General features: G+C 42.5%; 1 protein-coding gene across 1 annotated transcript; it reads left to right on the forward strand.

Annotated features, from left to right (window-relative positions):
• The first annotated feature begins 621 nt into the window (after nt 1–621).
• Nucleotides 622–10,018, forward strand: Areg (amphiregulin). Its single transcript, XM_021655914.2, has 6 exons — nt 622–1,165; nt 2,181–2,414; nt 4,678–4,885; nt 5,969–6,124; nt 8,249–8,357; nt 9,784–10,018. Exons 1-5 carry the CDS (start codon nt 1,102–1,104, stop codon nt 8,340–8,342), a joined length of 756 nt encoding a protein of 251 aa, XP_021511589.1. The 5' UTR covers nt 622–1,101; the 3' UTR covers nt 8,343–8,357; nt 9,784–10,018.
• Nucleotides 10,019–13,092: the final 3,074 nt, after the last annotated feature.

A 13,092-nucleotide genomic window follows, 5' to 3' on the forward strand; every position in this document is an offset into this window, starting at 1 on the left:
GGCTGTGTTAATTCTGCGCAGAACTGTAAGAGAATGCTGGGTCCGTCCCCCCCAGCCCCCACCCCGTGGGCCTCTTATTCGCCTGTAAAACGGGGGAGCATCCTGACCCCAGCAAGGTATTAGCGAGGCAGTGGAGGTGAGGAGTTTCGCTTGGATTTTGGTCTCATCTTACAGCCCAGGTTTCAGGCTGGTCATGTCCAGCCGAAATCTTAATGCCTAATTCGACACTGCTAAAAAGGCCAGCAAGTTGAGACACCCGGGAGGGTGTCTGATTGGTAACTGAGTCATTAGTCTTTTAGAGTCCAAGTGGGAAAAAAGGCTCTAGGCCCCGGAGAGGGTGTTTAATTGACATCTCCCATCATTTGCAGTCTTTCAGAGCCCAGGTGGGAAAGGGCCCTAGGCTGCCCCAGTCAATCCATCACACTCCAGGCAGGCTCTCTTGGGTCTCTTCTCAGTTAGCCAGCTTCCTCTATCCTGCTTGAAGTCTCCAGGCTAGCAGCGCCAAGCCGTGGTCGCTCGTTAAAGCCCTGCATCCTAACATGGGACTTTGCTACTTGGTGTCCACGCTTGCTGTCCTGCCCGCGTCCACATAGATGCAGTGTCTCTTCAGAACCTGTGATCTGGGGCTTTGGCGGTCAGCGTCGCAGCAACGCTACTCCAGCTTAGAACACGCGTGGGAAAGTTTCTTTCCCTCCCCATTCCCTTCCCCCCGCAACTCCCCGTGACAGGGCTCCGATTCCACTTCCTCCCGGGCTGCGATCTGCCGGGTTTTGGGGTAGTAACCTCCCGCGGCCTCCACCCACGGCGGGCTGTGACGTCACGGGCTATGGCTCCCTCCCTCGGGCCTATAAAGAGGCAGGTGCTCGCCGCGCCCTGCGCCCTGCTCGCTCCGCTCCCCTCCTGACCCGAGGCCGCCGCCCGGACATCACCAGCCGAGCCCGAGGCGCTGGCCGCTCCCGCAGCGCGGAGCCCGGCGGGCTGGGCTTCCCCGCGCCGGCGCTCGCCCGCTGCTCCGCGGTCCGGCTGCTGCCGCTGCCGCTGCCCCGAGCCGCCGCCGTCCTGTTGCCGCAGAGACCCAGACGCCGCCGCCCCGCGGGACCAATGAGAACTCCGCTGCTCCCGCGGGCGCTCCCGGTGCTGTTGCTGCTGATCCTGTTAGGTTCAGGTGAGCAGCCGCCGCCCAGGGCTCCTGCCCCTTGAATGCTGTCGCCTTTTGACCCCCTGAAATTTGTTGAACTGGGGACTAGATCCCCCTTAGCTCTCTCCCCCAAAGTTGCTCTTGCTAAGAGGGTGAGAGAAGCAAGGTGGGGGGGGGGCTCTAGCATGACCCAAGGACCAGGCTGCCGGGGAATACCTACCTACACTAAAATCAGCTGACGACGACATAAGAGGTCACTGTAGCCCAACCTTTCCCTTGACATCTAAAGAAACCGAGGTCAAGACGGGTGAAATGATTTCCACAAGAATTTCCTCCTTCCAGAAGGGTTTGAGGATGGTTCTTTGCCTTCTGTCTCTATTCTTCTGATTTTATTTTTACTTTTCTAAAGCAGACTCAAGGCGCCCCCGGGGTGGGGTGGGGGGGCGTTGAAAGCATTGCTGCTGCCAGTGCTGTTTTGAGATTTTTTAAAAAATCAAAGAGGAAATCAAGGTCTGGAACTTAGGGCTCTTCAAAGGTTACCTGGTGCGCAACTTTTTCTCCGTGTGGGAATAATAGTGGATAAAGATAGTAGTGAAAGTCGTTGCTCTTGGCCACCTTTGGCACTACTTTTTGCATTTTATGTGCAGCTACAACAGTTGCAAACAAGTGTTAAAATGTTTGAGCACGGGTTTAAAGGAGGCAGGTGAGAGCATCTGAGCAAACATGCAAATGAGACCTGAAGGGAGAGGCTACTTGAGACTTGCCTGTTCCGTGATCCTACTGCCTCGACTTGGTAGGACTTTTTAAATGGTGGAGACTGATGCAGGCTATCTGTGGAAAAGAAAACCCAGATACAGGAGACTCTAATTGGAGCAGCTGAGTTTGCTTCTCGGCAAGCTGTGAAGTTGCTTTTATGAATGACTCAGTCAAAGAAGAGAGTGAAAAAAAAAGCACGCGTACCTTGATAGGAGGAGGCACTCGAGTCTGCTCTGCTCGCTTAGTGAGCCGAAAGCACCCAGACTCATCTCTGATTCTCCTGCAGGCACTTATGCAGCTGGGTTGGAGCTCAATGACACCACCTCCTCCGGGAGAAGAGGACCGTTTTCTGGGGACCACAGTGCTGGTGGACTTGCGGTTTCTGCGGGAAGTGAGGTCTCTACCATAAGTGAAATGCCTTCAGGCAGTGAACTCTCCTCCACGGGGGACTATGACTACTCAGAAGAGTACGATAATGAGCCACAAATATCCGGCTATGTTATAGACGATTCAGTCAGAGGTGAGTGTGGAGGAGACCGGAGAAAACGTCTGTGAGCTGTGGTTTTCCCTTAGCAAAGTGGTGTGGTTATTTTGTATCCTACCAAGAGCTGTGTGTAGGTTGCAACCTATAGGTCCAAGGCATTAACTAAAATGTTATGTGTATGTTTAATCTTTGCGACTCTGGTCTGTAGAAATCGTGCTCATTTTACACAAAAACTGAAGCTCAGAAAGGTTATGTGGTCGTGGGAGCAAGCACCTGAGTCAGACTTCAAACTTGAATCTGCTTGATCTCAGGGACTGTGTTCTTTCCCAATGTGCCACACGACCTCGATTCTGGGAGCACAGGCAGTCCTTAACCTAACCGTTCCTGTGGGCCTTGTAGCACAGCATTTGTGTCCCCTCCCCCACACTACCTGTCTTCAAATAACTGCATTTTAACACAAACAAGAGAACAGTTGAAATAATGACTGACCTTTAGAAATGTTAAAGAAGTATGTGTAGATTTTATTTTTATCCAAATAGTGACCCCCCTTTTTTTCCTTTTGCTCTAATCAAACATATCTTTAAAAACACCTTTTCTTTTAAATTAGAGAGGCAGAGAGAGAAGGGGAGAGACAGATGAAAGCTTACTACCCTCGTTTTGCTTTGTATTTTGAGGGAAGAAGAGGCCATTGATAAGTCAGATCTGAGAGCATCTCCCTTGGAGGCAGGGCGAAGGGATTTAAGAATTCTTTTAGGTCTCCTAAGATTTTCCCAGCAGCTTCCCTGACTCTTCCTCCTTTGGAGTCTCATGGAGCTGAGCAAGAATGGGTGAGGACAGGTACAGAGACTGGGGTCAATAACAGGAAGGATGAACCTCAGTGGGCATTCTACTTCACTGCCTTGATTCTCATTCTTTTGTTGTTGTTGTTTTTAATAGATGTAGTGAAAAGGGGATTAGATTGGACCACCACGGTGCACAGCAGCTGGCCTCTTAAAGACCTGTTAAGTTGTTAACACTTCTGGGGGCCAGACAAACTGTTAGTGGAGCAAGCGGCTAGTGCCTAGAATTGCAGTTCTGTGTATAAAGCTGAGACTGTTGGCCGAACTCATCTGAAAGGCTGTTTGCTTAGCTACCAGGAGTGTCCTGTCTCTTGCAACACTTCAGCACAGTGACTGTTACTGGGCTTGGACTTCACCTCTACCTAATAATGTATAGTGATATCCCTTTAAAACAGTTCTCCTAGAGGGCTTATTCTAACTTGCACTTTAGAATAACCAGAAGAAAGTTTCTGTATAAACACTGCATGGGCACCTATTTAACACTGCTTCTTAATTTAGCTTTTGTTAATGCAATCAAAGTAACCTGCTAAAACTTTCCTACTATTTATCATTTTCTTAAGACAGAGACCATGTCTCTGTCACCCCTGTTAGCCTTCTGTTAATATTTCTGTTGTGTTCTGTGTGATGGGTGCTTGCAGAGCCTTTGGGACTAGTGGTGTTTTTTTCTTCTTGCTGGTCTCTGCTAAATTCTTTGTCATGCACACTTATTTGAGGATGAGCACAACAAAATGCACAATGGTAAACAACTCAACCCTTCTTCTCCCTGTCTTTAGCATGTAATTAACTATGCCTTTCATAGTCCTAAGACTCCAGATCTGATCAGCTGAGGGGACAGTCTGAGGCATCAGGGACAGATATTTCAGTGCTGTTTTAAACATATTGTACACAACAATGACACCCCCCCAAAGGTATCTGTTGTTCTTATTTTCAGTAATAAGTGTTTTCCAGTGTTCTCCACCCTCATGCAGTGCTCACTAACTTCCAACTTAAGAGCATGAGCCTAAGACTCATGTGGGGAAGTAAAATCAGCAGATCTATCTCATACCACATCTTAATCAATGGTATTGTCCTTACTCAACAGACAATGCTCTGATGGAAAAGCAAACAAACAAAACAGGCTTGAACCTGTCAGCTCGGTGTTTTCCAGTTGCTTGTCCTAGGCCAAGCTTCTTGTCTGCATGGAACCATTTCTTTTCCTCTGTATCATGTGAGCTACAGCGCCTCTAACTCTGTGCATACGTAGGTAAAATGGCTAAAGTGGCTTGCGACAGAGATTAGTAAGTACCGTCTGACACAGATATTCTTTGCAGGTTTATCGTGTGTGTTGTGTTAAATAATGAGGCAAAAATAGTTCTCAGTGCTGTCACAGTCTCACGTACTCCAGATAATTTTGAAGATGAAAAGAGAATGTTGACAGTAAATCTGACCTCAACATGTCAAACTTCTTTTTTTTTCTCCAGTTGAACAGGTGGTTAAGCCCAAGAAAAACAAGACAGAAGCTGAAAAGACTTCAGAAAAACCCAAAAGAAAGAAAAAGGGAGGCAAAAGTGGAAAAGGTAGAAGAAATAAAAAGAAGAAGAGGAAGAATCCATGTGCTGCCGAGTTTCAGAATTATTGCATTCACGGTGAATGCAGATACATCGAGAACATGGAGGAGGTCTCATGCAAGTAGGTTTAGAACCACATAAAATTCTTCAGTTCCTACACCATGTCTGAAACCCCCACCTAGAGAAAACCGCTGACTTTTCCAGTGTGTAGATCAATGACTAGAAATATTAGGCTTCATGAACAAATGTTCTGTCTGCACACCCAATTAAAATGTAAGCACATAAAATTAGACAAAAGTTCTTAGCTCAAAGGCTGTAAAAAGTAGGGCAGACAGACTGTACTTTTTTGACTACTGGCGTAAGACATCATTTTATTATATAATATACATCTACACATGTGCATACATATGCCTGTCCATTTATGTTAAGCCTTAAAGAAAAAGAATCTTAAAGTATTGATCACATAACCGATCATGATGTTCTAATGTTCCCAAACCCTCCCAACCTAACACTAAGCTATATGAGAGTGGAGTGTAATAACTATGAAATGAGGCATTGAAATTATCAATTGGTCCTAAAGGAACACACTGAACAACTCACCGTGCCTTTTTGGAATATCACCCTCACACCCAAACTAATCACAAATTTTCTTTTTCTAAAATTTTTACTTTTTATATTAATTACAGTTTATTCACTTTGTATCCAAGCTTTGGCCCCTTCCCTCATTCCCTCCCAATCTTACCCTCCCTCCCTCATCTCCTTCTATGCCCCTCTCCAAGTCCACTGATAGGAGAGGTCCTCCTCCCCTTCCATCTGACCCTAGCCTATAAGGTTTCATCAGGACTAGCTGCATTGTCTTCTTTGGTGGCCTGGCAAGGCTGCTCTCCCCTCAGGGGGAGGTAATCAAAGAGCCAGCCACTGAGTTCATGTCAGAGACAGTCCCTATTCCCCTTACTAGGGAACCCACTTGGAGACTGAACTGCCATGGGCTACATCTGACTGAGCAGGGCTTCTAGATTATCTCCATGAAGGGTCCTTGTTCTTAAAGATCTTTAGCTAGAATTCATTCCATGTCTCATGGCTTTGCAGTACAGACAATGGCATGGCTTTTCTAAATGAAATTAAGTGATCTTTTCATTAAGTAGTTAACTTGAGTCGTAGAGAACCTCTTCAACAATTGTCTTTGTGAAATGTGATGTTACAGCTGTCATCATGATTACTTTGGTGTACGGTGTGGAGAAAAATCCATGAAGACTCAAAGTGGGGATGAGAGTGACCTATCCAAGATTGCCTTAGCAGTGATAACTGTCTTCATCTCTGTCATAAGCCTCACAGCGATTGTCATTTTTATCACAGTCCAGTAAGTACAACACAACTTCAGAATTTAACTCTTGTCAGTATTTCCATCAGGCTCTACTGTCATATTTTACATGACTTATTTTTGTGGCGTGTAACCCATGAACAGAACAGAATCAAACATTGCATCACTTTGACTACCACTGAAATGCCATACAAAGCTGTCTTCCAGAATTAGAACGTTTATTAGCTTAAAAACTGATATTTAATTACATATTATATTTTTGATAACAGTTATTTCTGAAACTCAGAAAGTGCTAGTATCGTCTATGAATGTTTTTAAACTTAAGCATAAAGCTTCTTAGAAACTAGTCGGGGTCATATTAAGCTCATGGCACCAAACATACTTCTTTGGCATTAAAAACAAAAACAAGAACAACCTCCCCCCACCCCCACATGACCTACCAGTGCTCAAATCAGCAGCCAAGGAAAAAATATGTCTCTTCTCACAGTACAATGCAAAGTTCTGCGCTTGTAATTTCATGGCATGGTGCTGGTTGGTTTACAGTTTAGACCTATTTTTGTCCTTCTCGGGTATAAGAGTGTGGGAATGTATTGAGAAACAAGGCAAAACACTTCCTCCCGATGGCATGGTGTAGGCAGTGAGGACAAACTCTGTCACTGTGGTCCTCCCACAGCCTCTTTCCCGGGCAACAGCAGATCACACGCCTCGCTTCAGCACCAGAGAATGCCCACACTACAGTGTCCTAGGTCATAGGCACTGATGGGCACATGAGGATGGTATTGTCTGTCAGTCAAAAGCCACTGGATAGGGGAAGCTGGAGGAGGGCCTGCGTGGCTCTCGGATGACTCACTGTTACTAGGGCTTGGGAAAAGCAGTGGATTCATTATTCTAATTTTAGGTCTCGGTAAATTACTCTTAACAACTGGATGCTGTACGTGATCCATCATTGCTGTTCTTCAGGATACAGGAGTTATCTCGTGGCATTGTTTATTGTAATCTTAAATTCAAATCAGATAGTGATAAAATGACACATAAAAGCTGTTTTATTATGCACATGAAGTTTGGTGTGTGGTTTGAATTTGTTTTGCACACCTGGAATTTCTTCTAGTGCCTCAAGCCAGGTATGCAAATGCATTTAGGAAAAGGACATAGAAAGAATAGGAAAAAAATGTGAGCTGAAGGCATTTCACAATAAATGAACCTGTAGCTATTCAGCTTTCAATGCTCTAATCTTCTGGAAGAATGTAGAATGACCATTGTTTCATGTTGGCACTCTGTTTTCTTTGTGGCAGTGCTGGGGATTGAACTCAGAACCTCATACATGGTAGCCAAGTACTCAGAGGGTGAGCTACCTCTCTAGCTGTTTCTACTTTCTGAGACAGGATCCACATTTCCCAAGCTCTCCTTGAATTTTGATCTCCTGTCTTGGCCTTTTGAGTAGCTTGGATTATAGGCCTGTGTCACTTTTAAGAACTGATTTCTCCTCCTATGTTCTCTAAATTCTTATTATATTTGAAGCAATGTCAACACTAGTCTTAAGCCACAATTACTGAGTGTTTTTCTTTTTTTCATAATTGAAGTGAATATTCTTCTTTAAACATGACGGCATTCTTTGGGATTTAAAAGTAATGTATGGTAGAATAACTCAGGAATCACTGAAAGTAACAGACAACAACCCTCAAAATTTAAACTATGGGGTTTTGAAAATCGACTGCAACAATGAACAGAATCAGGAGTAAACATATTTGGAAATAAACAAAACAAAAGTTGTTTTGTAAATGGTGCATAAATTCTAATCATTTAAATTCACTAGGTAGAAATTTACATTCGTTCAAATAGATTCAATTGTATGTGTGGAGTCCATCATCACCTACAACACATAAGACATTCCAGTTCTACACTGTGCGAAAGTTTTCATGCTGAATATACATTTATATTTCAATGTTCTAGAAATGTGTTTCTATCGTGGCAGGATCAATGTCCTCTTGAAGAAGAATATTGGCAAGATTTTGCAGTTGGGTTTAGGTTTTGGTTTAGTGCAACAAAGCAACATACCGTGCTTGTCTGTAAGAGGTCACAGGAAGAAAGTCCCCATTTTCATAACAATCCCCACTGCACAGGTGGGTAGGATTTGCTAACAGTGGAATTCTGTGTTCTCCAAAGGGTTCGAAAACGACACTTCAGGGAATATGAAGGAGAAGCAGAAGAAAGAAGGAGGCTTCGGCAGGACACTGGGAATGTGCACACCATAGCCTAGCTGAAGACAGTACAGGTTTGGCCTTTAAGAGTACAGCTACTATCGTTAGATACTATAATTCTGAAACACAAAAGCACTTACCTCAAGGCAAAACAGGAAATCTAGTCCTGTTCATGAATGAGCGTGAACAGCTGTTTTAGGGAAATGTTATTTTTTGAGTAAGCTTGACTTTAGTTTTGTAAAAGGAAGGTAGATGTGGGCAGCTCTGGTCTTGTTCTCAGGAAAACATAATGCTTAGTAGATGGAGAGAAACTATAAGGAATCAAAGTAATGAGGAAAGTAAAATACGTGTAATAAGAAAGAAACTGATGGAGTGGGAGGGAAAACATTCCCAAAATGGGAGAAACCAGTGGAGTGAACCTAGGAGCTGGGAAAGGTCACATACCCAAGATGGCCTTTGTGAGCTTGGGAAAGAGCTTAAAAGTCAGGAGAGCAATTATGAGGAAAGATTGGCAATACTGAGAGGTGAACAGGTCATTTTAGAAACAGATATGGCCTGGTTCCAGTGACTGTTGGTTAGACAAAGGCAGTAATGACAGGGTGGGCTCACAGGATGGAAGGCCAAGGTCAGCTTATCCTGTGAAAAAAGAGGAAGTGTGACAAGAATGTTACTTTAAAGAAAGGAAGGGGCACACACTTGAGAGTAGTGTGGTATAAATCTATAGTTTTATCTTTAAGTAGGAAGAGCTACTTGTAGGCAAAAGGTACATAGTACAGAGTTAGTGAAGAAGACCTTAGAAAAGAGGGGAGCAGGGAGATGGACACAGTAAAAATTGGTCCAGTCAAAACAATCATATCTTTAAACATTTCAGAACGACAATGTCGTGTCCCTAACTCACTGGAGTTCATAGTTACGTGAGTTGATTGTTAAATACTTATAAATACCCTAGGTCTACCCAATTGGAAGTTTTATTTTTAGTAAACATTCCAAATGATTATAACTCATGAAATGGGTAACTGTTCATACCAATGTTATACGCCGTATTCATTGCACTTTTAAAAAATATGTCATCTTAAGGTAAGACTCAGTACAAGCATAGGGATGGAATAGGATATTAATATGCTGTGTGGGCTTGTGGTGGCTGCCTGTTAACTGGTAGCTACCATTATCATACCCCTGGTACTAATTATCCTAAATTAACTGTATATCATAAATACTGCAACACTTAATCTTAGTTTTTAATTAGGTCTAACAGTGTATATTTTGCCTTTTTTACTAAGCAGGGTTTTAAACAGCATAAGCATTTGTAGTTTCCCACGTAGATAACTTAAGAAGAAAAGAAAGATGGAATCAAGCCAAAGTGGTGGTTTTCTGTAAGACTATTTAGCACGTCTCCTAGGTTATCCCAGAAACGGAGATGACAGAAATTCGGATTCTTAGAAATTTTCTCAAAGCCACAGTGGACTGCAACTTACCTCTGGCACTCTTCTCTCCTCACAGGATAACAAGGAGTCACTGCCAATTCGGACCGGAAGTGACGTATTGGTTTTCCTTTCTGTGAAGGAAGCGGAGCCTTCTGGTGGCTTCAGACTTTCAGCCATCATTTTTCATGATAGTCTTATTTCTGTACATAAAGAAATGTATGGAGATAAAGTATTTTTTCATGTTGTAAATAATTTATTTAATATTTAAGTGTTATTTATTTTATAGCTCATTAAATTTTTTTAAAAAAACACGTTGAGTTTGATTATCAGTTTTCTCCTGATATTTGGTCAATCATTTACAAAGACTCCCTCCCCCCTTTTTACTGTTTAAAAAAAACTTTCATCATTTGAAAAGAGTCTCGTTGTGTAGAAATGTATGATTCTCCTGCTTACAGGAATGAGTGACTGCACCAGGTTTTAAAAAGTACTCTTAAGGGGAAAACTTCAGTACCTTATTCCTCCCACAAATGCTAGCAATTTTGATAATAATTCTAAACCATGCTTTCCTATTCTGTGTAATACTTACATGGAATTATGTCAGGGTGTGAAATACACACTACACTGTTTATTCTCACTGCTCATTGCTGTGATTAGCAGAGACAAAGAGACAAGCATGGCTTGCTTATTAAAAGTCACATTTCAAGAGAATGAGGAAGCATTTGAAGAAAAGACTTCCAGTGTAGATTCATGAACACCTGACACCCTTCTCTTCCTCTAGTCGCTAGGCTTCTTCCATAGCATGTGCTTGGTTAGTGACTGCCACATTAAAGCTATGGCTAGGCCTAGCTGGTAGACCAAGGTATGCACATATGAAATTAGAGAACCTTTACAATGGGGAGGGGTAGCTTGAGAAAACAAATGAGCCTAATAGCAGCGATCATGTTGAATTTTAGGAATAGAGGTGCCTTTAGCATCAATGCTTTATCGGTCTGACATACTGGCAAAGCCATTGGTTCCTAGCCTCAGCTATACATACCACATACAGAAGTTGAGCACTCACACAACCTCTCACTTCCCTAGGCTGTTGACTTGGATGGGCTGGAGGGAATTGTGACATCTGAATTTGTAAAAGATTCATATATATATATATACATATATATATGTATATATATATATATGAATATGTCCAAGTTGTACCTTTGATTTACTTCTGTTAAACACCTTTAGCAAGCATTTTTTTCTTGGTCTTATTTACTAACTATGCACTACAACTGGTCCCAGTGCAATGCTAGGGGTGCAGGACAGGAAAGCCCTGACTTGCACACATTCACCACCCCATCGGTGAGAGTAGTGTGTGTGTCCTTTCTGTTGATGTAGCTTCAGAAACAGCCAGCTGAGGCATGCCCCAGGAATCCATGGGAGCCTAGGAGCTCTCACGTGGAGGAGCCCCACTTGGAGGAGTCAGGGGAGCTCTTCTCCCAGAGATTCTACCTGAGATTGTCATTGAAAGATGAATAGAAGCTATGCTATAACCATCATCTACAAGAACAAAGGATTGACAGTCACTAAACAGTATGCTCTGACAAAGAGCATAGTTCACCTTTGAAACAGTAGTCAATAGAGCTCTAAAGCAGGTGAGGGTGGTGAAGACAGTCATGAAGGACCTTTCACGTATGCTAAGATGTGGAACACAACTGGGCATAAATTAGAGTTAATTTGCAATTCAGATTGCCATTAAGCTGCTGCCTCAGTGAGAGTCATCTCCAAAGCCGGAGGACAGATGACCAGCTTGGAACACAGTTAAAGTAACCTATGTGAAAAATTAACATCCACAGCTGAGAAGAGAAGCTTGATATAGATAGAGATTTATTTAGATTCAATAAATATATATATTCAATAAATAAATATAAATTTATTTAGATTCAATATAAAATCAAGAATGAGGAGGTGAGAGAAAGAAGAAATGATCCCTAGGTTTCTTGATGTAGAGGTCAGGTAGCAGGGACTCCTTGAGTTAAAAAGCAGAGAATTCCTTGGAATGGCTTACTATATTTTTCAGAATAGAAGGATGCATGCCATGGACTGAATGATTTTTTTTTTTTTTGTCTCTAGACCTCTCTCCTGAATTTCCTGCAATCAAGGTGTTTGTTGGGTAGAGAGGAGTTTGTCAGTTTAAGAAGTTAGCAAAGTATGTTTTTAACACCTTCACCCACACATAAGATATTTAAGTAGCCCATTCATAGCTTGAACACCTAACTAAAGTGATTTTTTTAAGCTACTTGTGTTACTTTCATAAAAGCTCTCAATCTTTTCTCTTCCCCACCATCTCTTAAAAGGTGGCTGATCTCTTATTTGTGATGGACACACGCTGAGTGGTAAACACTGAAGAAGATATATCAGTCTGATAAATCTTGGAGATACACAATTAAAGCTGGATGTTGCTCTTTAGGCAAAATAGTGACTCCGCTATCTGAGAAGGCTCCTGTTCAATTAAGTAGATAGCATCTACACGTGTGTTTTGCTCAAGAGAAAGGCAATTTATGAAGTGCTCGTTGGCTTGGGTTGGAATATTAGTATTCCTTCTTGGAGTGAAAGCCTACTGATTCTAAGATTCAATAGAGAATAGATCCACTGCTTCCATCCATAGTCTCAGAGCTAAGTTGAGGGCTAAGTTTAGTTCAGATTAAATAAGGAACAGTGTCTTACAGTGACTGATGTCTTGTTCCTTGCTGTCTCCAACACTGAGACACTATGGGAGATGAGTATGATAGCAACTAGGTCCTATGAGCACCTCACAGCTAAGTAAGCGCCCTGGTTCCCTATATTGTACATGCGTGTGGTGTATGTATACACACTAGTTCAAAGGTCATGAGATTGTATTGAACTTACTTCACTCACATTGAATCTTCCTCTGGGAAAGGTGTCTCCATTTGGCTTTGACCTAGGACCAGGTAGGTAACTTTTTTCTTACTATTATAGTCCCTGAATACTTTAAAACATTTCAATTAAGTTATTTTTGTAAGCCCTTAATTAATACTTCTTCTACCGGGGGTCTCTAAGATTTGATCCCAAGGGCAGGGATGGAATTTCTCCCACTGTCGATGAGTAAGCATTAATTGGCAAATGAAGAGTGAAGTGATGTCAGATGTCAGATTATTCCCTCTTAAAAGTAGCATTATTGCCAAAAGCAGTTTATCCCCAGGAGATTTGTGTGGAGGCTTAAATAATGTCCATACTCCTCAATAAAAATTCTTTCGAGGGTCGTGGACTAGCAATAATTTCCCAGTGGGCCTAAGAGCTTGTGAAATGATACACAATTTTTGATCGGTTTTTATGAGTCTTACATGGTTGTTTATCCAAGGGAAAGTCTCTGTGCTTTATAATG

The sequence above is a fragment of the Meriones unguiculatus genome, chromosome 3 (genome assembly GCF_030254825.1).
Source record: "Meriones unguiculatus strain TT.TT164.6M chromosome 3, Bangor_MerUng_6.1, whole genome shotgun sequence".
NCBI lineage: Eukaryota > Metazoa > Chordata > Mammalia > Rodentia > Muridae > Meriones > Meriones unguiculatus.

Coding starts and splice junctions, on each gene's coding strand:
- Areg (XM_021655914.2), top strand. CDS start 1,102: ATGAGAACTCCGCTGCTCCCGCGGGCGCTCCCGGTGCTGTTGCTGCTG. Junction 1,166..2,180: donor GCTGATCCTGTTAGGTTCAG/GTGAGCAGCCGC, acceptor ATTCTCCTGCAG/GCACTTATGCAGCTGGGTTG. Junction 4,886..5,968: donor ATGGAGGAGGTCTCATGCAA/GTAGGTTTAGAA, acceptor GTGATGTTACAG/CTGTCATCATGATTACTTTG.